This window comes from Xiphias gladius, chromosome 9, assembly GCF_016859285.1.
Source record: "Xiphias gladius isolate SHS-SW01 ecotype Sanya breed wild chromosome 9, ASM1685928v1, whole genome shotgun sequence".
NCBI lineage: Eukaryota > Metazoa > Chordata > Actinopteri > Istiophoriformes > Xiphiidae > Xiphias > Xiphias gladius.
The window spans coordinates 15,887,376-15,910,142 of record NC_053408.1 but is presented as its reverse complement, the minus strand read 5'-3'; the positions used below and the strand labels follow the sequence as shown (position 1 = coordinate 15,910,142).

Genomic DNA, 22,767 nt, shown 5'->3' with positions numbered 1-22,767 from the left:
AATAGTCTGAATGCCTCAGTTTTGTCGAAACATGACCTCAGGCTGAAACGGTACCAATGCATAGTTACTGCTGTCAAAAAGACATGCTTTGAATGAGTAATATGCTTAAAAAAAGTAAAGAAAAACCTGATATAAGCAGCAATTTAAAGTTGTGTAGGATATTGAGATATTGCTTTTATTAATGCTTTTATCAGAGTTACTTTATTCTAAGCCACCCGTCACAGTTCTATGCAGATTTCTTGAAAGGCGGATCTTACATGAAAGAACAACTTGTGCAGTGACAAGCAGCGGCATAAAAACACAAGAAAGATAAACAGTACAGCTTGTGGGCGCTGGAGAAGATCCACTCATGGGCAAGCTGCCATGAAAAATGCATTGTGAAAATGCTGGAAGGCTCCTATAAAACCAAACCAGTTTTCCACCCTGATGCACCCAGTGGAGGGCTCCGTATAAACATGAAGGGGCATTTCTCTTCTGAGAGCAGCAGCCCAGAAATAAACCTGCTATTGTCACTGCTCCTTCTCTATCCAACCTGTTCAAACATGCTTAACATGGTAAGCTCAGCATGCCAGGGGAGAGAAACAAAGAGATAAAAAACACACCTGCAAAATGCCACCGTGCCTACAGACGCCCACTGTATTTACGCTTGCATTTACAGAGTGACAGCTCACACCAGATGAAACATCTAGGATGCCGCCAGCTTCCTGATCAGAGGTGTGAGTCTGTGTGTTTGTTCTTCTACTTTTGTCTTCACACTACGTGACGCACTTTCAGTGGTAATTTAGAAGGTCAAAGTAAGAATATGTTGTATTGCAAAGCAAGATCAAAATTACAATTAGTTTTACGTTCGGGGAGGAGTGGTTAAAGGATCATTTCACTTTAAACAAAAACAAAAACATTTTCTAGACACTTTTCCTCATAACATTTGAAAGACCAAGCAATGCATTAATCATGACAATCAGCACATTAATCACTGATAGTCAGTTGTAGCTGTAACAGCTTTTGCATGCATGTGCAAAAATTACAGATATTTTTAGAAATTTTGACAAACCTCCTGGGCCCATTCACCCTCAATTAGTTCCTAAAAGCACAGAAAACAGCTGGAGAAAAATCCATTGCTCTGAATGTAAAGCCAGCAGTACTGTACTGTTGCAAAGTTGCATGGGAATGCTATAATGCTATAGTTGGATGGTTCTGCAGAAAATCTCCCAATGTCTTTGATACAAATATGCAAATTCAGGGATACTGAAAGCAACGTTCATTTCAGCAGCTAACATTCTGTGCAGTTGTATTAGTTCCATTACATTCTGTTTGTAGAGATAAAAGCAATGCAAAATAATTTACAGTCAGTAGAAAAAAAGTGCAAGTGATTAGTAGAAGACTAGAGTCTGTGAAGTCCTTACAGCTGCAAGGAGACATAAATCTGTGTGCGTGTGTAAGTGAGATATGAATCTTCACTGATTTCTTTTAGCCACACTCCATTAACTCAGCACTGAGTCTGCATGTACAACTGAGCACTGCAGGTCACAGGTTCAAACCCAGGCCTCTAATCCGGTCTCCCTCACTAGGAAATCTGAACGGCTGTTCCAGGTGTGTGCGAGTGCCTGAGAATGTGTGTGTGTGTGTGTGTGTGTGTGTGTGTGTATCTGTGTGTGTGTGTGTGTGTGTGTGTGTGTGTGTGTGTGTGTGTGTGTGTCTGTGTGTCTGTGTGTGTGTGTGTGTGTGTGTGTGTGTCTGTGTGTATGTGCCTGCTCCTGCCATTTGGCCCAAAAGTCTGCTTCCTACCATCTTTCCAAACAGGAAGCCAAAACAAATCCTTGATGGCACGGGTCAGTAGTTTAATTGTCTCTGTGGGATTTCTGTGCAGCCAGCAACCAAAACGGTCCCCTTCATCTCAACAGCACAGGAGCCTGCAGCACTTTGAAATCAATTTATTACATTTACAACCCATGCGTGTGCATTAACGTGTGTGTGCATCATGTACTGTATCTGCATGCAACATTCACTCGATTACCACAGCATTTGAATAGTACAAAAGATAGGGGGAATTTCGACAGGGGGTTAAAAGGTATTGAATGCCTTATGTTCTCGATCCCTTTCTCTCTCTCTCTCTCTCTCACACACACACACACACACACACACACACACACACACACAACTCACTAGATCGATGTAGATGTAGCGCCTTAAGTCTTGGCCTTACAACCACAGTAGAGCAAGGTATCAATGAAATGAATGAAATGTAAAGATGAGTATGTTTGTGCGCCCGACAGAAAGTAAAACCTCTCTCTCTCACACACACACACACACAGACAGACAGACACACCTGTTCCTCTCACTTTTAACAATCCTATCTGACCCCACCCTGAGACCCCCACGTCCGCTGAGGCGCCGTTACAAACCCGAGTGTGTGCACTGCGAGCGAGATGCTGGCTGCGCGGTGCTCCCGCCTTGCGAACACCGAGGCGTGCAGCAAATGACATCCGGTGTGAGAAGCGAGAAGGCTCGCTATGACACCACGCCGTTTTTTCCGCGCTTACCTTCAAAACCGAGTCCGGCTCCCGCAGCCCCAGCGCGGCACCGACGGCTCCTCCGGTGAGACGCTGATGCCGGTCACTTCATAAGTTATCGCGGCGGGCACGAGGAAGAGGAGTTTCACTGTCAAGCGCGAGCCCCAGATGTTAGCGAGGGGCGGCGCTCACGTGTCGTGAAGACGTGAAATATCCGTCAACTGAAACCTCGGCTCGGTATGAAACACACCGGGTCCTCCGTCAGTCCTGCCCGCAGCCCACGGTGGTTGTGGTGGTGCTGCCGCCGCCGCCGCCGCCGCTGGATGACAGGACATCGACTGACCGAGTGACTGGCGCTCCGCCGGCCGGCCTCACGGTGCCCCCTGGCGGTGATGTCGCGCAACTACACGCCGGCAGATTTCTAAGCGCAGACTATTAGAAATCTGCGAGCTTGTTGTAATTATAAGGTTTTACATAATTGGGTAGTAGCAAAGACTGCGAATGCCATATGGACAAGCTTTTACGTAAGCTGTTTTCTGTCTTTTTCAGTATTAAATACTGGTTTTACTCCCACACCAACAGCTATTTAAAAAAAGGCTAACGTAATGGATATTAAAGTGCAGTATGTCAGTTATCCAGATTCAACTTTTTAATATTGGTTTTACTTATTTGTTAGTTTGTTTTCTTGCTTATTCACTTATGAGTGTTTTAGAATATCAGTTCAAATAAACCAAAATATTGGTAAAAATCATAAAACAAGATATTGAATTATGGGTTGAAAAAGGGTACATATAAGGAAGGTGACAAAATACAGAAATGACCATAAAACATTTGTTAAAACACCAAATGAAGAAATATTTCATGTTATATGGACATGACTAAATGCTGGGTTTCCTCCCTTGAGATGCTTTGCCAGGCCTTTACTGCCGCTCCCTTCAGGTGCTGCTTATTTGTGGGTTTTTCTGCCCTCAGTTTTGTCTTCAGTAAGTGAGAAGCATGCTCAATTGGGTTGAGGTCAGGTGACTGACTTGGCCATTGAAGAATATTTCATTTCTTTGCCTTGAGAAGCTCTTGGGTTTCTGTCGCAGTATGTTTTGGGTCACCGTCCTATCGGTTGTGCAGCATTTGGCTGAATGTGAGCAGACAGAAATCACCCTGCTACTTCTATCAGCAGTCAAATCATCAATAAACACCAGTTACCCAGTTCCGTTGGCAGCCATACACGCCCATGCCAGAATGCTGACTCCAACATGTCTGACAGATGATGTGGTATGCTTTGGATCATGAGCCGTTGCCTTTCCTTCTCCACACCCTTCTCTTCCCATCATTTTGGTACGAGTCAATCTTGGTTTAATCTGACCAGAGAATCTTGTTCCAGAACTGGGCAGGCTTTTTTAGATGTTTTCTGGCAGTTAATCATGACAATCAGCACATTAATCACTGATGGTCTCCATATAAAGCCTAAGCTAAGAGCTAAATCATAGCATGTTATAGCATATTTTAAAGGTGTTAAACACCTTGAAAGTTGTCTCAGTGGTCACGCGGTGTTCATTTATTTCCCCAATCCCATTATGAGCCAGTCTGTCACAGGCCTAACAATATGTAAATATGAATATGCTTGCTCCATGTTTGCTCTGCTTGACAAACGCTTTAATATCAGTTCATCAGAAGTTCCACTGTTCATGATACTGAAAAGGACCAGGGCCAGAGAGAGTTGGGTACTTTCCAGTTGAGTTCTTACCTAATTGAACTGCTCCAAACAAACAACACTGACTTTCTTTCTTATTTACTCTTCAGCAGGGAAAATCTTGTCAGTATCTATAAAACAATATAGCCAGGGGCCCAAAATATAACAGAGTATGTCTGAAATGTCTTATGTGTTTGCTCTGAAGGCCTCCTGCAAGGACGAGGAAGAAATCATGCACTGATATATAGTAATGTCATTTTGCCGCTTTGGAAATGCTGCACGTGTACTTCAATTTTAGCCCGATTGTCAGAACTCTTGAAGCTCAGGCGGGAGGTGCTGCAGTTGTGGTTTGTTCCCCCTGAAACGCTCTCCCCCGCAGGGTCGGTGTCCTGTTTCTCCGACCCCCCGGGATCTTCTTACCGTCCTCGCCCACCTTACAGCAGACAGCAACCTTTGATGGGTTCATCTGACCATCTCTCACCACTCCCACTGCTCACCACGACATTCAGTCCATGCAACCGTGTGGTCGCCAGATGTGAAAAAGATACAGAAGACGGGATACAGCTCAGTATGAAGGATCATATTTGTGCTCCATACAAGTCTTCGCCAGGTGTTTCTAGGTGCATTAGGGATGAAAACTCACTTTTGGTGTGGTGGTGAATAGCTGAAAAAAGAAAGGATGCAATGCCTGGCAAAGTAGAAATACTACAATACAGGCAGGGTATGAGGCGATACCTTGAATTAATTTAAACCTGCTGAGGTGGTAGCACGACTTGCAAACACTAAACACAATTACACTCCAATGTATCAGGTTGTATATTAACTCGGAAACCTTTTTTTTTAAAAACTGCACCTATCTTGGCACCATCGTGTTGTTTATCTGTAGAAGGATGTTGTCAAAAGAGCTGCAAAATGATAACAATCACTACTGGAAATTACTTTGTGGTTTGCATGCGTGCCAACTTGCTGTGGCAGATGCTTTATCTCAGGGAATGTACAAGTGCAGAACATTGATGCAGAGAATGAAGGACTGACTTAATTTTAGGCATGAGTCTCTGTCTTTTTTTTTTTTTTTTTTTTGAAAGAAGGGTGGTTTGAAATTTTCGGGAGAGCAAGGGTGGAACTGTAGTTTTTTCCACACCTCAGATTTACACTATATAGCATGCTTATGTTCTTGCAGAATTTAGGCACCAGATTTTGTCTTTGCTGACCTAGTGCACAGTCGATCTTCACACCTTGCTGCAGTGATGTACAGGTGCACTCCAAGACCCTGAGACGTCACTGTCTGGGTGGTGACTGGTTCAGCAGAGCAAGCTTCTCACCACACCCAAACACACCTAGCAGCGATGCCGGGCGGGGTCAGAGGTAAATCAGGCTTGAAACTTTCAACCAGAGACAGCAGCAACAACAATCATGTCTTTATATCAAGGCTTTATTTTCTTTCTTTATGTTGCATGTGTTATGTTCTTTAAAAAAAGGGTGACAATATTTTTCCACCTTTAAATGAAAAGGTCCACATTTGGGGAAATACACCTATTTGTACTATTACCAAAGTCTAAATGACAAGATTGGTACCACTTTCATTTCTGTACAGTAGGTATGTAGCGACTGCCAGCAGCCGGTTAGCTTAGCTTAGCATAAAGACTGGAAAAAACAGAGACAAAACAAACAAAATGTTGCAAGTTTTAAATCACTTAGTCCAGGTTTTAAAGTAGAATAACAACATAAAGTAAAAATCAGATGATCTGCATCCAATTTAAAAAGAGATATTAGAAAAACTGTTCCTTTCTGGAATCTTTTTATGTACCGGCATGAGTGTGTAAGTTATGTGTGTAGTGCATGTGTGTGTTCTGATGATTAGAGACCACATTTCCTCTCGCTGCAGGTTTAGTTGCAAGTTGCTTGGTTACATGCAGCACCGCACCGCTTTGACGCCAACCTCCTCCTGCTGGAGGCCAGGACAGGAAGCAGTGCTGGCTAGCTCTCTGGGCCTGAGCTACTACACATGGGAGATACCAGTAAAGACAGGAGGAGGGTGCCTGTGCTGGGATCGCATTTTGGAATTCATTTCCTTTGGAGGTGTAGTTTTGTGTTTCAATTCTAGATTTTTTTGCGTCACTTCTGGTTTCAGTATGTTTCACAGGTTGGCATTTAGGCTAATTTACAGTTCACACACGCAGACTCGTGCAGGTACACGAGCACACAGGTGTCTGTCCACATGCAGCCTACACAGCGAATTCTTGTCTCTAAATTCTATTTACTCCAACACTCTTTGCTCTTTGTCCTGTTGCACACTGAGTGAGAGTCACATTACGTGCAGGACATACAGAGAACTGCTTTCCTTTTGTAAGAACTGATTACAATGCGTGGCCGCAGAAAACGAGCTTTGAGAATAATCAGTGTGGACAAGAATTTGGAGAGATTTACAAGGTGCGTTCACGCTTTAGGAGGCTTTTATAGACATTAGAGGGAAATCTGTTAATTCAAATGAGGAATTAATTATCATTTTCAACCTGGTGTGTTTGTTTCTTGCTGTTATCCACATTTTCTAGGTTTTTAATACTTTTACTTTTAAAGCCTGTGGTTGACAAACTAAAAATCTGCTGTTCAGCCATTAGCTTCTAAATTGTCTCTGTCTCGTATCCTTAAGTCCATATCCCTGAGTGTTGATTTGAAAGAGTTGGAGCGCTAGAATTTCTATTGAGCCATTTATTTGTAATCTGAATCTTATGACCTAATCCTGTGGTATTAGAAGAAACATTGTTTATTCATTTTATACCTCATATCGCCACCTGGTGGGGTAAGGAGGGAATTATAATTAAGAAGAAAATATTAAACACACTTTTGGTTATATTTGTTTGAAAAGCGATGAATGAATACAGTCTTTTCTTGTTATATGATCTGTCAAAGAGAATAGTAGGTTTTAGAAAACAGTTTCCTTTTCATGAAGTTCTGTAACCTACTGACCCACAGACCGATCAGGTAATGGATATGAATTAGGAGAACTTATACCTGCATCAACATAGTAGTCTGGCTTCAACACGCCGGACTATTGTGATTTTTTTTGATTAGCATCTAAAAATACTCCCTTACAAATGATAGTCCTGCATTTCAAATGTACTGATGTAAAAGTGTAATAGTCTTAGCAGCAAAGTGTACCTGAAGCATCAAAAGGAAAAGTAAGCAGTGGCCACTGCTCTGAACGTGTTTAACTAGCTAAGATTTCAGAGGGTGAAAGTGGGTCTGTGGTTTTCATTGAAATTCTAGTGACAGATAAACATGACACTTGTTTTCTGAACTGTTCTGTCAACTAAGGCATCACATGGTTGAAGACACGGTTGCTATGAACTCAGAAACTTTTCATTAGGTTATGATTTATGAAGATTTCAACTTTTAGAAATTAATGAAATAATTTGAGCTGCCTGTATGTGTACAGGCTGTGGAGTCCTGACTCCTCTGTGTAATTCATTCTGTTTGGGTGGGACAACTTCCATCTTCTTTTCTGATTTTGGTGACCTCAGCAAATTTCCAGCATATCTCCACCCAAATTCAACCTGAGAGCAGATCTCATTGGCCAGAAATATTTAAATCTGTTGTGCAGTGTTGCCAGTGGGGAAGAGCAGGCTCCAGTGGCGCAATCGGTCAGCGCGCGGTACTTATAAGACAGTAACCTGCAGAGTGATGCCGAGGTTGTGAGTTCGAGCCTCACCTGGAGCAAAAGAATTTTACCATGGTGGTTGTGGAAAAGAATTCAGTCAACAACACTTCTCTAGACAGCTCACACTGATCACAACACTTAACCAACACAATCCAAGTCACTAATCGTGAAGGAATAAACCGATAGTCGCACCACTCCTTTGGACATCTTTACCACATGTAGCAGCTACTTTCTGTTAAGCATTATGTTTTAAACTCAGTTCTGCAAATGCTCAAACTTCAAGGATATTTTAAAGCCTCAGAACAACACGTTCCACATTTTGGTGCATGTTTCTTTTTACCAAAAATTAGTACATGTGTGTAATATATATGACTTCAGAAGAAAACACCTCTGAACCAACAAAATGAGAATAATGTAACAAACAAGTTAAAGTCCTGCTAAGCAGAGCTTTCTTCTTACTTTCTATCATTTTAGCTCTGCGTTTGATAAGTGGTGGATGTGACCAGTGCACCGCATTGAAACAAAAAGCTTGACTGTGCATTCTTCTTAAAGAGACCACATGAGATCCCCTTGTTATGCTAGGTCAGCTCTCATCACTTCACTGGTTGGGTTGTTCTTCAAGTCCATATATAGATATAGAAATCAATAGAAACTCAATAAAAGGCATTTTTAAAATAAAAACACTGCATCTGTGTTCAATCCATAACAGGAGTCACATGTTTGTAATAACTCAAGATATGAGCATATTTGTTGCTGCTAGTGTTGTGATGCAAGTCTAAATCACCAAAAGTGGGGAAGCTGCTCTGGCGCCTCAGACTCCCAGGGGGTCCCAAGAAGCCAGGTTCACGTTGGGGCAGTTGGTCATGTGATAATATAATCTTATTTTCGATCGGGAATATGCTCTACAAAAAGCGCAATATCAACGGATGTGACGAGGGCCGATTTGCCGGATTTTGAGGCCCTGTAGGAAGATCTTCATTATTTCAGCCGACACTGGTGAATACGGTGCATGTTCCTGAATTAATATCTGTTTAATCAGATTATCACACAGCAAACCTTCAGCCTAGCACAAGCGTTACATTATACACTACCTCTCATGCCACTTTTTGAGTTGTTGTCAGTGCTGGACTCTCCAAAAGCAGTGACCACGTGTTTGATCTTACACTCCAAGTATGCTATGTGGCCATTACTGACCCTATCTTCCTCCGCTCTCCTGCATGATAGTGTCAGTTCAAATGCTTTCATAAAAGACACAAACTGGATGGGAACAGCAAAGGTGAACTTCTCCAGGTAGCGCAATGCTACGGTCCTCACAATGGTATCTGCTGCATTCTGGCCTCACGCCCTCTGTCCCTTGACCAGCAGCTTATGGAGCTGCAGATAGCAGCAGCTGAAGGACTTTATCTCTAGAAGGCTGCTCCAAACTGCAAACTATCTTCTGCATTGAAACCCCTGAGTCATACAGAACACTTAATAACCTAATGCCAAGTCAAGGTGTAGAAAGAGAAATTGTCAGAAAATATACAAAGAAATATTTAGGCTGAAAATTGGAGGGGTGGACTTCCCCAAATTACCAATAAACCTCCTACGAGTGTTGAATCCTGTTCATTTAACAGTATTTAGACAAAACCCATTTTTATACCCTGAGATCAGAGAAAAAAAATTGGGGAATTAAACTTTTTTTTAACTCACGTATTTTTTATTTTCACATTAATCCATGTTATTATTTGGTGGCTGGGAGAAATGAGAAGCATCAAAACTTATTAAAAACTCTTTTTAAAGAAAAATGTTGGCACTTAAACTGAACCTGACGGGAAAACACCGCACCAGCTCCACTCCGAGGTCAGCCACATTCATGATATGGTAGAAATACCCAGTGTGACGCATGGGAAGCAGCAGATAGCGCGGTGGTGTGGAGCCCCCACCCTGCCCTGGCAGCTGTCCGATAACGCAGAGGAAGCAAACAACAAGGCTGCTGCCTGAGACCTTTACTATTACACCTCATTTTCTTCACCCAGAAGGAATTGTCACTTCATCTCTTTGACCCGCCATTCTTGTCTGCGTTTTGGTTGACTGCGTTATTGTGGGGATAAAAATGGTTGATTAACACTTTTTACGCGCGCCCTTGTTGCCTGCTGTGAATCTATCTCTGACCTCCTCTCTGAGGTCATCTCCCACTCTGGATATTCAGCTGCAGTTCATTCTCTGTTACTCAGTAAAAAAGGCTGCAATGCTCTCAAAGAGGGAGAAAGAGCTCATTGCAGAAATATGGGAAAAGCTGACTCCTGTGGCCGAAGACATTGGGTCAGATGCGCTGCTTAGGTAGGTTCATGCTGTCCTGTATAGACATTTCTAAGATATTAACTTGCTGCATTTGAAAGAAACTGTTGCATTTCTTGGGAGAGCATGTTTATCATTTAAAACTAACCATATATTAAAATGATAAATGGTTCAATTAGATCAAGTAGATGTAACCTAATTCTCTTCCACGGAAGCACTGCTTAAAAAAGTCTGGTGTGTGTTCGCAGGTGCTCATCTACGAACCTCTCTGCCCTTACGATTGATCTACTACCTTTTGTTAATGTTTTATCAAAAAGTGAAAAACTCATGAGCCTTTAAATATGACTTTATCAACACCTGTTACAGGAGAATCGATTATCTATTCCCATTTATTAACATGTCATTGATATTTATGACTTCAAAAAATGGCTACAAAGCCTTGGTACATGATTTACTAACTATTAATAAAGTAATTTGTTACAGCATATAAATCCTATATGTGAAAGTGGTACCATGGAGAGCATGTATGTAAATCTATAAATAAAATTCATCAAATTAATGCACTAATGCTGACGCATCACTCAGAATTTGCTACTTCATCAAACCTCCGAGTGGTTTCCAGGTGCTGCCAGGGCTCTGTGAACAGTGTAGTGAAAGGTTCAAATGAGCGGGCTGCGAGTTCACACCATGAAAATGATGGTGATGGTGGTGGCAGCGAGGAGAAGCAGCAAAACACACGGCCATAGTGAATCTCCATGCATCGCCCACTCTCATGCGTTTGGTGTTTCGGTCGCAAAAGTGGGCAGCACTGACAGGAATCCCCATCCACTCGCATTCATTTCACTGCTCCCTTCTTCCATAGGATGTTCGCCTCTTTCCCAGGCACCAAGACATACTTTTCCCATCTAGACATCAGTGCCCGCTCCGCTCACCTGCTCACTCACGGGAAGAAGATTGTCCTGGCCATAGCAGAGGGAGCCAAAGACATCAGCCAGCTGACCGTCACCCTGGCTCCTCTGCAAACCCTACACGCGTACCAACTCCGGATAGACCCGACTAACTTCAAGGTGCAGGTCCTTAGAATCTACTGATTTATCTAAATTGAGATATTGTAACTTGTTGAAATGCTCCTAGTGTCCTGCGTTTTTATTGAGGTATGGTAAAGATGTTTCTCTAATTTTAACTCTGTCATTATCATACCATATCAGACCAAACCCCACTGAATTTAGTAGGACTACTTGTTTACAGCTTCAAAAACAACATGTCAGTCAAGGTCCTCCCCAAAGCTAGTGTTTATGTGGCATGTATTTTCTATACAGCAAATTCAAATCTAACGTTTTAAGTATTTGCAGGAATATTTGCATTATATCGAAGAAAAAGTTCAGTGTACTGCATTTCTATATATTTCTCTGTCCAAACATCTTTTTAATCTTTTCCACACAGCAAATCTAAAATTCTGTCTATTCACTCCTGTGTTTGAAAATGGACAGTGCTTCAGCTGCTTCCTGCAGCTGCTCCAGACCACAAAGTATTTTTGCATTCGTAAGCTTTTAACTGGGCATAATCAGTTCACTGGCCGGAAGCCCACTTTGTTTGTTCATCACCGTGCAAATTGAGCACACATGTTGACTCACAATGCTCACATTGTTCAACATCAGTAACTAGGACCAAAATACTGCCAGAAATATAACAAACTCTAATGACAGACATGAAGAGGGCTGCGCCACAGAAATGCTTTTATTGTGAAATAGCTACAGAAAGAGTTCATTTTTGCCCGAATAAAATTACAGGGGGCTTACTCAATCCACAAAAGTCAGTCTTACCTTTTTGCCGGATTTTCTTTCAATGATTTTTGACATCTATATATTACGGGTTAACAAAACTGACAGCAACACCTATGTTAACTCAAGGATCCACACATTCTTTAACTTCCTGTTTTATAAATGAATGTTGGCTGCCCAACCTGTTCGAATGACACATTGTACATATGAGTGTGTTTTAAGCAGGCACATTCTTCGAGCCTCCCTTAATTCCAAGAAAGTTGATTGAAATGAGCTGGTTATGGCAGTTTTTCATGTTGATGTTCATGCAACTGAAGCATTACAGGCGTCACCCACGCCATTTGTTTGCTCCTCATCAGTTCTTTGTCAGTAAGAAACCTTTACCTGTCCTGCAGCTTTTCTCACACTGTATGCTCGTCACCCTGGCCTGTCACATGGGCAAAGACTTCACACCGGTTGCACATGCAGCGATGGACAAGTACCTGTCAGCCTTTGCAGCTGTCCTCGCCGAGAAATACAGATGAGCCTCAGCCACCTGTTCCTAAGAAGTATATGAGACCTTTATGATGCTATATGATACGAAATATATATGTATGTGTAGTTGTTGTGATTATATAATGTTTTGTAATAATAAAAAATCAATATGCTACATTCTGTTATGTTGTATTACAATATAAAGTCTTTAAGGACTTAATTATGCATAAAAATTATTCCCTCTTGCGCTGTGAGCATAGACTTTATATGAAGACAGTATATCTTTGTATACAGTTTGTGGCCATTTCTCAGGTGCTACATGTTTTTTTTTCTAAAAACTATTTTATTCATGCAATTTATCCAAGAAAAGAAATGTTCAACATACACAGCGTGGGATGTATTTCTGCCTTGTTTTTAGTACCAAGGGTTTCCACACTTAATAGTAAATTCCTCATCTATTACCAAACTGCAGAACCCCATGTAATATGTCTTTACTAAAAATAATCCCACATTAGGGTTTTCTTCTCTTGCATTACAGAAACAGTTAAATGACTCACAACTGAATTTTACAGAGGTGAATAGGATTGAGAAGGTTACACACAACAGATTAGGTTATACAGTACATATATTTCAACAGGGCCACCATTTGAAGTTAAGATGGTGTTTGGGTTTGACTTTTTTTTTTTTTTTTTAAGTATCAGACACAGATGCAAAATTCAAAACAACACAAAAAATATAACAATTAAATGAGTTTTTAATCAGCAAAACAGGTTTTTTACAAACACCGTTTTGGCTACTAAATGGATCTCGTGGTGAGCTTGTTTTCTCAACTGCTGTGTCGTGGGTCAAAAATGAAATTTGAACCTCAGCCTTTAAGACCATATGTGTCCTTAAAGTGTTCAAAAATAAATAAAATGGGCTTTTTAACGTGTTATAGTTTTCATGACAACAGGGCAAACGCCGTCTGCTGATGAAGATCGTGTGAAATCATTGCGAATGAAAGTCAAACAGTGGTGTACATTTACGACATTGAAAACATACAGCCTGTCTCCTGTAGTTTATTATTGTTTTTACCCACAATATACTGTGGAGGGCGCTAATGCATCGATAAATTTTCCTATGCCAATAAACACAACGAAGAAGAAGTAGAAGAAGAAGAGGAAGCCGACGTAGAAGAGACGCCCATTTAACAAAGTCTATAGTCACTTTTACAAACTATAGAATAAATATCTATCATTTCTACGAAAGTGCATTTGCTACCGATTATCAATCGTATTTACTACTAGCAGTCTCTACTACGTGTTCAACGTAGTCTAATATAGCGTCGCAATCGTGTTTAGGTGTACTTTTCTAAGTTTTAGTGATAGCTGCAGATGTAGTCTTGTTAGCTTGTTTGGGCACTGTAGCTAGATTAGCTGGTCCGCCTCCCGAGTTTCACCAGGATGGTAACCACATGTACTTTCCCGGGTTGTAAGAGCACCACCAAGCTGCTGTCTTTCCCCACCGACCCTGTGCGGGCTCTCCGGTGGCTGCAGATCCTCGGCCTGCCGGAGGACTCTCGGACCTCCAGGCTGAAAGTCTGCACGCTCCACTTCTCCCCGGACAGCTTCACCAACTACACCCAGGCTCGGATGGGCTTTGCCGTCCGGCTGCACCTGGCCGAGGACGCGCTTCCAACCCCCCCGGAAGGTCGCCTGGTGAGCGCTGAAAATGTGCCTGAAGCTAATTTATCTAGCTGGGCTCTGTCATCTTTAACTCCTTTGTAACTTTTGCTAATTTAGCTGGTTTGTGACTTTTTTACCTTCAGAACCTAAAGGACAAAACCCCGTTTTAATCTATGGTGTTTTTATACGTTTTTATAACTCAGAATCACAAGTCAGCACTACTTTTTAGATATTAAAACGTATCTGCTTTAACACCAGTTTGACCAGTAATTGAAGTGAATTGGCTAAATTACAGTAAATGTTAAATTGCGGGTTCAGACGCATTTTGGAGCTTTTAACGCGTGTTGTAACCACAAACCTTGGATCAGGAAAAGCTCAGTTTAAATGCAGATAACGTTTTCAGCCAGAGGTTCAAGAAAGACTCAAAACTAGACCCTTTTATCATCATGAGAAAAGCCATCAACACAACTTCTGTTTCCTCAGTCCAAAGTACTTAAAGATGTGGGTTGCCAGACTGAGGTGAGGACCACGGATGCTTTTTGTCGAGCAGAGCCATGTGTAAACCACGTCAAGTGCCAGACCGCTCTGGTCGGAAAGCATAATGTCTCAACGCAAGCCAACAGGAAGCCCATCAAAAGGAGCAAAGGTGCGGTGTGCTCTTATCATCTGCTTTGGCTGTAAATACAGACAACGGAACACTGAGTGTGTTTCTATTCACTGTGACCAACACTAGCCATGAATCCTGGAATTTCACCCGTCAGTAGATTTGGTAGCCAAGTGAATGTAGGAATCCTGAAGTAATTATTCTGAAGTTGTAATTGGCTCTTCTTGCTCAATTTCCACATATTTGTGTTGTTTATTCACAGCTATACAGGCCAGGGCCCCGCACAGGAATGTCGAATGTGACACATCTACACTTTTTCCTCTTAATTTTGTAAATGCAAACGGCACACCGGTCAAGAGGTTTAGATATGACCCATGCTCTTTTCCTGGTGGAGATTCAAGTGGCTATTATGACAATGAGAGCACCGCCGAGGCTGACAGGTACTTGGATTGAACAGAATAAAAGTTGTCCCTTCACTTGACACCATTTTGCCCCTGTATCAAGTATGTGAAAATGAGTAATGATACATTTATTTGTTCTGTAATTGCTTGTTTAAGGCCAGAGTCATATCAGGAGCCTCTTGAGTCTGAGCCAGAGGAGCCCTCCGTAGACTCGGTGTCAGAAGAGGAATCTGTGGAATCAGAAACAGAGACTGTGACTGTAAAGATAGAGCCAGAAGAATATGAGGAGCCTCTGAGCTGAAAGCTTGAGCCTGAAGACCTGTCTGTAGAGCCTGATAGACGACAGGAGATGGGGACGATGCATCAGTCAGGCTAGTTACAGCCAAAAGAATCTCAAAACCAGGTAACATGAATTTGTGCCGTCCTATTGCTATTTATATTTTCCCAGATCTACTTTGCAGGTATTTTCTGTATTCACTAATTTGATCTCTTGGTTTTCCCTCCCCTTTGTGTTTTGGATAGTTCCAGCTGTTTATTGCTGTGTTGTTCAATGGAAACGCTCCTTTCAAGGCTCTCTGTTTCTCGTAACGCAGAGAGCAGGCATTTGCAGTAAGGAAGTGTTCTTATACACAAAGAACTGGTAAGAAAAAAACTAATTTGCTTACACATTTTTATTGCTTCACATAAATAAGTTGTAACTTCATCTTTTCCTGTGTAGAGCCCCATATCATCAAGAGAACTGAGACATGAGAGGCCGCAGGGACACGTATGTCACACTTCAGACTGCATACGTACTCATGTAATTGTTACAGTAATTTTGATGTCCTCATTACAACCATGAAATAATACAATAATGTGTGTATATAATACATATGTTTATTTAAAGTAAATGTAATCTTCCACTATTGCCTATATTCAGCTTTAGGAATGTATTTTAAGGGCCGTTTTTGTTTTGGAACTTACAAAATAATAATAATAACAATAATAACAATAATAATAACTATTACATACGCAACTGTCTCTGGTGCTGAAACAAACTTGTAATTAATACTGACTTATAATAAAAACTTGTAATAAATACTGAGCTGTCTCCGGTGCTGGAATAAACTTGTAATACATTTTGGAGCTGTCTCTGGTGCTGAAACAATGCAAACGTGATGCCCTCAGGAAAATGGTTTGGGATCTAATTCTTATTTCGTAGTTGTTCCATTAAGAACTCCAGACCAAAGACATTTGTCAAGATATTCCAAAGAATTTCTGCATTATCACAATAGGATTAGAAACCATAGACACTGGTAGAAACCTGATCCAAAATCATGTAGTAGGACTACATGAACTTGATTTTGTGGAAGCAGGGTTAGACTTTCAAATATATATTAATTATTCATACTCACATACTGCAAAAATAGATAAAAATGAATGCTGAGATGCGCCTGGAAACTAAGTGTTTTCAGATTTCAAACTAGCTGTAAATAAAATTCATAAAGAAGTAAAAACTGCTGATAACTAAGTAGTGGAGGTGCCAAGTAGTCATCGCCTTCATAAGACGCGCAGATGGGGCCACCTGCTGGATTCAACAGGAAACCTGCACCCCGTCCCTCCACAACGCCTGCACCGCCTTTTCTGGACGTGTTGATGAATGTGAAAAACGGAGCTCACGTGGGACCTCACGGCGGCCGGCGTCAGTGGGCGGGGCCGCGGAATGGGCGGGGCCAAGCTGTCACCGCTGAGGTAGCCCACTCAATCAGCTGAATGGCCCCATTTTCTGATTGATTTTATTTTCTGAAGCATTGCAAAGTTTTATTTTAGTATCCATGAAACTTTCAATGGGACGTTTCTGTTAAAACTCACTTTTACAGTTTTTTTCAAAATTGCATTTGGTTTTAGTCCTTGAATTGTGTTCGTTTTTTGTTTTTATCTCACTTTGCGCTAACACGTTTCTACCACGCGCTAGGCTTCCTCGCGACTTTCACGCTGCCACGAATCCTTTGGCGGTGGGAGGAGAGCACGAGGAAAAGCCCGGTTTGGAATAAAACGCATTCACGTTTAACATGGCAGGAAGTGCGTCCTGCTCTAGCCTGTCGGGGGGGGGGGGTAATGACACTGTGGCTCCTTCTGGTTGAACTGGGGTCACGCTCTTTGCCCTGCTCTCGGGCCTCGGGTGTCCTCGCGTGGCTCTGAGCATCGCGAGGGCTCGAGCTCTTATCTGTTTCGAGCTGCAGCCGGAGATTGTTCGAAACGTACGTCGAGTTCACGTGTCAAACGTAAAAACAAGACCCCGAAGCTTCAATCTTCTCTGTCCTCATCTGACCCTAAAAAACACACATAAAGAGGCCGTACCTACACTCTCCAATCATTCTTATCATGTTTAATGGAAATGTTTTTACTACTTGTTCAGATGTTTGTTTAGTCCGACATTTCTTTTGATAAAAATATTACACGGTGAATGTTTGATGGATTTACCACTATAACACGACGGGACGTCCAAAACATCGACAGTGAGGTCGGTAAAGTTTCTAGAAATTCCGTAGTGTTGCAGACTGATGTTACATAGAACCTATTATAAAGTATCATCAACCCAATTTATGTCTTTTTTTTTTGGTAATGTCAAGTCCTTAATTATGGTGATTTCTTATTAGGGTCTATAATTGTGCCTGTACATACCCCCCCCCCACCCTCAGCCATTACCAAACCTAGAGTGGCTGTGCGTAATTACGCACTCATAAGAGAAAAATAGAGCACAAAAGCAAACTTTGCTTGACGGCCATTTATTTCATTATGGAGGAGACACGTAACACATGTATGCGGAGGTTAGAGATCTCCTTCGAGTGTCCAGGTGAGGAGTTTAGTGGTACTGCCTGCCCAGAGCGGACACCACCACGGCCAGGAACTTCTGCCAGGCGGCCTGTGTCTCTGGGGTGAAAGCGGCTCCCATTTTGGCTGCAATAACGATGGTCAGGCAGTCAGCCAGCAGCTATGCGAAGGGGGGGGGAAGAAAAAAAAATCATTAGATGCCTTTTGCATGAGTATTGTATGTAATTTTATATTCCTCTACGTGGATTTGCAGTAATAGGTGCATTGAGCATCATGGAAAACTTTTTAAAATTGTGTTTGCATATGCAAGGATTTCAGTAGAAATCTGTTTACTTAGATTTTGGCATGGTTTGCAATTTTTTTACGTTTTTTTTCTCTGTGGTTTATAGGGGTTTTCTCGTGTGATGGTGATGATTCTTGTGAGTAAACTGACTTTGGACTGAAAGATTTTGCATTAAAGAAAAAAAAAAATCAGGATCGTGAAACTTTACCCTGAAGTTGTCGGGGTCGACGTGCAGCTTCTCTGAGTGCAGGACGCTCAGATCGGCGTAGGTGGCCTTGATGTTATCCATGTTCTTCACAGCCCGGTCCAGACCGTGCAGCACCGTGACTCCGTGGGCTGCGATGTTCTGGTTGCTCTTGATGGCTTCGGCGTTGTAGAGGTTCCCGAAGGTGCCGAAATACCTCTGAGTCCAGGGGTAAACGATCAGGCACCTGCAGCGGGGGACACGGGTGAGTTGGCACCAGAGGATGGAAGCATCCTCCTCAGGGGTTCACTTACAGTTCACTGCATTCGTGTGTGAAGAGCAATGTTCTCCGTACCTGCACAGAGCCTTGGGGCCGACGTCTTCATAGTCCAGGCCGGCAAAGATGCTGGTGACGACGCTGCGCTCCTGCTCAGTCCACTCAACCATGGCGGCGTTTGATTCTTTTTTTGTTCCAGGCTTCGAGCGAAACGAAGGAATAGCGCTCGAGTCCGACCCGCGTCTATTTAAACCTCTCAGCCCCCCCCCCCCGCCCTGAAGGAGAAGCCGCGATAGGCTGGAGATGATGCGTTTCAGATAAACCGCAGACCTCTCCAGAACTTTCTGGATGGTTTTGATGGCGTTTCAGATTTACATTAATTGCCGAAGATTCACCTCAAACACTTTTGGAGTCAGTGTCGAGCAATATGCTCTCAGGTCCAATTTGAGAGAGCAGTTTGTTTCTGTTTTGTTTGTTTGTTGGTTTGTTTGCAAGTTGCGCGTTTATTGGGGTGATTTAATGCTGTTAAATACAGTGTCAATTAAAAAAAAAAAAAAAAAAAAGGACAGAGGTTTCGTGCATGTGGAGGAAAAACTCTGCAAGTTAGAAGACTTTGTTTTCCTGTTTGAAACGAATCCTCTTCCAAACAGAACCTCAAATCAGGGCAAACTGCACATTGAAACTCTTCTGGTTTTCCTTTTTTGATGAAAATCTCTCCAGGCTTCGTTCTGAAAGGCCTTGTTTTCAGCACTCAGAACAGTGACCGAGCCCGGAGCCGCTACTTCACTGAAGCCTTTTGACTTTGTCACACAGAAAACCTCATATATTTATTTTTAACACCAACCTACATGTGCTTTTATTGAGTGAAAACAGCCTGAGAAACCCTGAATAACGAGTGTGAGAAAACAGCTCTCCGGGTATATTTTGATTTCATTCGGTTATTTCCCAAAGATGATTTAGAAAAAAAAAAAAAAAAAAAAAAAAAGATTTGCTGCCGTTTTCAATAATTTAATATCAATAATATAACTGGTGAAAGCAAGAAATGTGATTTATTTTTTTAAAATGGTGAAAATCAACGTTAGTGCGGCTTCTTCTTCCTCTTCCTCTTCTTCTTTTATTTTTTTAAAAGTCAGCGAAATGACGAATCAAGCTTGTCTTTTTGCCAGGGCGCCGGAGAGGGGTTCATGCCATGAGCGTTATCTACACAAGCCACGCCGGTGTTATCTGCAGCAGCGCCCCCTCCACCCAGCACCCCCCCCCCCCCCCCCCGGTGCCCACGTCCGCATATGTTTTGATTAAAGAAAAATACTTGAGCTCGGTGATAAAGGCTACGAGCGCCGAATCCCCCCCCCACGATAGGGAATATACGAATGGCCGGAGCCAACAAATGCTCGAATTAAAGAAATGAAATCACTGATAAATCTTACACGGCTGCGACCTGATAAGGTTGTAATTTTTTTTTTTTTTTTTTAATTTTGAGGAAATGATTTATGGCCTGCATGCAGCCTGCTGCAGGAGATGCCCGAATAAATGTTTATTACCACTTTTGTAGTCCTTTGATTAAGGTGCAGAATGTGCATTAATTCATCTGATATCAAGTGACCGTGATCCTTAAATGACCCATAGAAAGTTTTTTTTTTTTTTTCTGGCTAATTACTTTTTTGAAAATGTGGGAATTAAACAAATCGTCCCCAATGCACTACGTGGGTCAAATGCGTCGATTTAGTGTTGAACCGTAAACAAACGGAACTAAAACCTAGTTTCTTGTTGAGGCCTGTGTTGGAATGACTTGGGGCAGACTTCAACTATAAGCCTGTCTCTGAACGTTTCGCCTCTGTGTTGCGAGATGTTGATTTGATATTTGGCGACCAGGTCACGTAAGTGTTAACTTAAAAAGGAAAAAAAAAGGAGAGTTGTTCGAATCCAGATAGTGGGGTTTCTTCTGCAATGCGCCATAAATTGTTTCAGGCCACAGTAAAGATGGCACGAACCTGTCTCCACACTTATAACCGCTGCCACGGTGGAGTCTTTTTTAATCCCTCTGTGCAAGTGTGAGCTACGAGCTTGATCTGTTTTCGCAGACCTGTTTCATTGATATCAATTTCACGTCGCGCCCTGAAAACCCACCCATCCACCTAAGTGCGGCGGAGCCTCCGCACCGGACGTCTCCGCTCCTGACTCCTGTGACCTGAGATGTCCTCGGTTAACCCGCATCTAAACTGCATGTGGGCATGCGCTCTCATGTTTGCCCACTGACGCCCACGATGGGACCGGCTGATAGCGCCTCTCCGGCTGGCATCCGGCCACTGAAGTTTCTATCAGGCGTGGAAGAAGGGGTCCGATATGCGTCAGTGTTTGGCATCCGTTCGCGTGGGTGTGACCGCAGGGGCCAGCTCACTTTAAGTAGAAGTCCACGCTAAGCCCCCCCCCGACTCAGGTAGAGGAAGAGACAGAGCCGAGTTGACATGAGTTTGACTGAGAAAGACAAGGCCGCCGTCAAGGCGCTGTGGGCCAAAATCTCCAAGTCAGCGGATGCGATTGGGGCTGATGCTGTGAGCAGGTAAGTGCCACCTTTACGCATATTTCACATTCCAATCAGAGGTAGTTTTATGGGAATTACGCTACTTGGGCTACTTCTTCAATTAAATTGTCAGGTAGCAATGTGATTTCACAAGTGAGCCCGCCTGACAATGCTAATCCGCAGTAAAACTGGAAACCACCATGCTCCAGGTGAGGCTCGAACTCACGACCTCGGCATTACTCCGCTGGTCACTGTCATATAAGTACCGCGCGCTGACCGATTGCGCCACTGGAGCACATACAACTGCACGTTAGTTACAGTAAAAACGGCTTTAAAGTCAAACTTCTATAGCAGTGCTAAGTGAGTTCTATGTTATCGCTTTGTTTTGCGCTCAACTGGCCCAGCTCTCCAACATAACCAAACACACCACGTCGCTTGCTCTCCCTCTCCATAGGATGCTCACCGTCTATCCCCAAACTAAGACCTACTTCTCCCACTGGAAAGACCTGAGCCACGGCTCTGCCCCGGTGAAGGCCCACGGGAAGAAGGTGATGACCGGAGTCGCGCAGGCTGTGTCCAAGATTGACGACCTGACCAAGGGCCTGCTGGAGCTCAGCGAGCGGCACGCCTTCCAGATGAGAGTGGACCCGGCCAACTTCAAGGTGAGCCAGGGGTCACTGCCATCGTGATCCCAGCTTTGTGCTGAAATCATGTCACTTTCATATCACGCAGGAGGGAGAATCTTCTCTCACCGACGTGACTTGTGCGTAACTTTACGCACAGGTGGAGCTTGAGTTACGCGCAAATTACGCATGTGTGCTGGGAAGAAATAACTATAACAAGCCGTTACCTCTCGGTTAGTTTTAAAATCCTCATTTCTTTTAAACAACCGAAAGAAATCTGATAACAGAAAATTGCACATCTATTTTACAGTGTTGAGATTTTACTTGGATCATATTTTGGAATAAAGTGTACAAGATCACAATGAGATTTTAAGCTACATGGGAGGGAAGTGGAAGTGACCCACTTTTCTCTTGTTCCATTGAAATTAACTCAATGGTTAAGATGGGGGTTTTTTTTGCAGTGCAAACCATATAATTGCTATTAAATTGTTTTATTCCGTTTTATTTATCAAGTTGTGTGTCCTCTGTCCACAGATCCTGTCCCACTGCGTTCTCGTGGTGATCGCCAACATGTTCCCTGCGGAATTCACCCCTGAGGCCCACGTAGCCATGGACAAATTCCTGGGCAGCGTGTCCACGGCTCTCTCTGAGAGATACCGCTGAGCTGCCCGCAGTGGGGAACGCGGTCTGGCACACACGACCATGTAGTCCCATGGTGAAAAGTGAAAGAATAAACTGCATGCCGCCCAAAAACTCACACAACGGTGTCTTTTATGTCTCCTGAAATGTTTCATCACCTCTTACCTGCACATGTAACTAAGTCTGAGCAGAGGAAGAAATGAGGAGGTCATCTCGACGTTGTATTATTTATTTCATACTGAGGAGTCCGCAAAGCGATCATACAGTTTGACATGGGGAAAAAAAAAAAAACTACAAATTGACCACACGACTTTATGACATGATTCAAAACTGATATCTGGTGACACATAAACTGTTTACAGGTTTA

The 22,767-nt window shown here is 42.7% G+C and overlaps 5 protein-coding genes and 2 non-coding genes across 10 annotated transcripts in view; 4 read left to right on the top strand and 3 right to left on the bottom strand.

Moving 5' to 3' along the window:
* Positions 1–2,875, bottom strand: part of rhbdf1b (rhomboid 5 homolog 1b (Drosophila)) — a 42,469-nt gene extending 39,594 nt beyond the window's left edge. For all 4 annotated transcript variants that reach the window (XM_040135641.1, XM_040135644.1, XM_040135643.1 and 1 more), the window contains exon 1: positions 2,541–2,875. The gene's annotated coding sequence lies outside the window, so the exon portion shown is untranslated. The remainder of the gene's footprint in view (positions 1–2,540) is intronic.
* A 4,945-nt stretch (positions 2,876–7,820) lies between these two features.
* On the top strand, positions 7,821–7,914 carry trnai-uau. Its single transcript has 2 exons — positions 7,821–7,858; positions 7,879–7,914. It is a non-coding gene; the product is annotated as a tRNA-Ile (tRNA).
* Positions 7,915–9,761: 1,847 nt separating this feature from the next.
* zgc:163057 (uncharacterized protein LOC563335 homolog) lies at positions 9,762–12,519 on the top strand. Its single transcript, XM_040134475.1, has 3 exons — positions 9,762–10,177; positions 10,998–11,202; positions 12,312–12,519. The coding sequence occupies exons 1-3, from the start codon at positions 10,086–10,088 to the stop codon at positions 12,438–12,440; spliced, it is 426 nt and encodes a 141-aa protein (XP_039990409.1). The 5' UTR covers positions 9,762–10,085; the 3' UTR covers positions 12,441–12,519.
* A 1,044-nt stretch (positions 12,520–13,563) lies between these two features.
* Positions 13,564–16,119, top strand: LOC120794436. The gene is made up of 6 exons (XM_040135524.1): positions 13,564–14,087; positions 14,538–14,700; positions 14,921–15,098; positions 15,216–15,462; positions 15,582–15,699; positions 15,778–16,119. The coding sequence occupies exons 1-4, from the start codon at positions 13,833–13,835 to the stop codon at positions 15,358–15,360; spliced, it is 741 nt and encodes a 246-aa protein (XP_039991458.1). The 5' UTR covers positions 13,564–13,832; the 3' UTR covers positions 15,361–15,462; positions 15,582–15,699; positions 15,778–16,119.
* A 1,785-nt stretch (positions 16,120–17,904) lies between these two features.
* LOC120794270 (hemoglobin subunit beta-2-like) lies at positions 17,905–18,808 on the bottom strand. Its single transcript, XM_040135172.1, has 3 exons — positions 18,696–18,808; positions 18,365–18,587; positions 17,905–18,033 (listed from the first exon to the last, which is right to left on the bottom strand). The coding sequence occupies exons 1-3, from the start codon at positions 18,785–18,787 to the stop codon at positions 17,905–17,907; spliced, it is 444 nt and encodes a 147-aa protein (XP_039991106.1). The 5' UTR covers positions 18,788–18,808.
* A 2,224-nt stretch (positions 18,809–21,032) lies between these two features.
* On the top strand, positions 21,033–22,494 carry hbae5 (hemoglobin, alpha embryonic 5). Its single transcript, XM_040135183.1, has 3 exons — positions 21,033–21,177; positions 21,593–21,800; positions 22,296–22,494. The coding sequence occupies exons 1-3, from the start codon at positions 21,083–21,085 to the stop codon at positions 22,422–22,424; spliced, it is 432 nt and encodes a 143-aa protein (XP_039991117.1). The 5' UTR covers positions 21,033–21,082; the 3' UTR covers positions 22,425–22,494.
* Positions 21,340–21,433, bottom strand: trnai-uau. The gene is made up of 2 exons: positions 21,396–21,433; positions 21,340–21,375 (listed from the first exon to the last, which is right to left on the bottom strand). It is a non-coding gene; the product is annotated as a tRNA-Ile (tRNA).
* Positions 22,495–22,767: the final 273 nt, after the last annotated feature.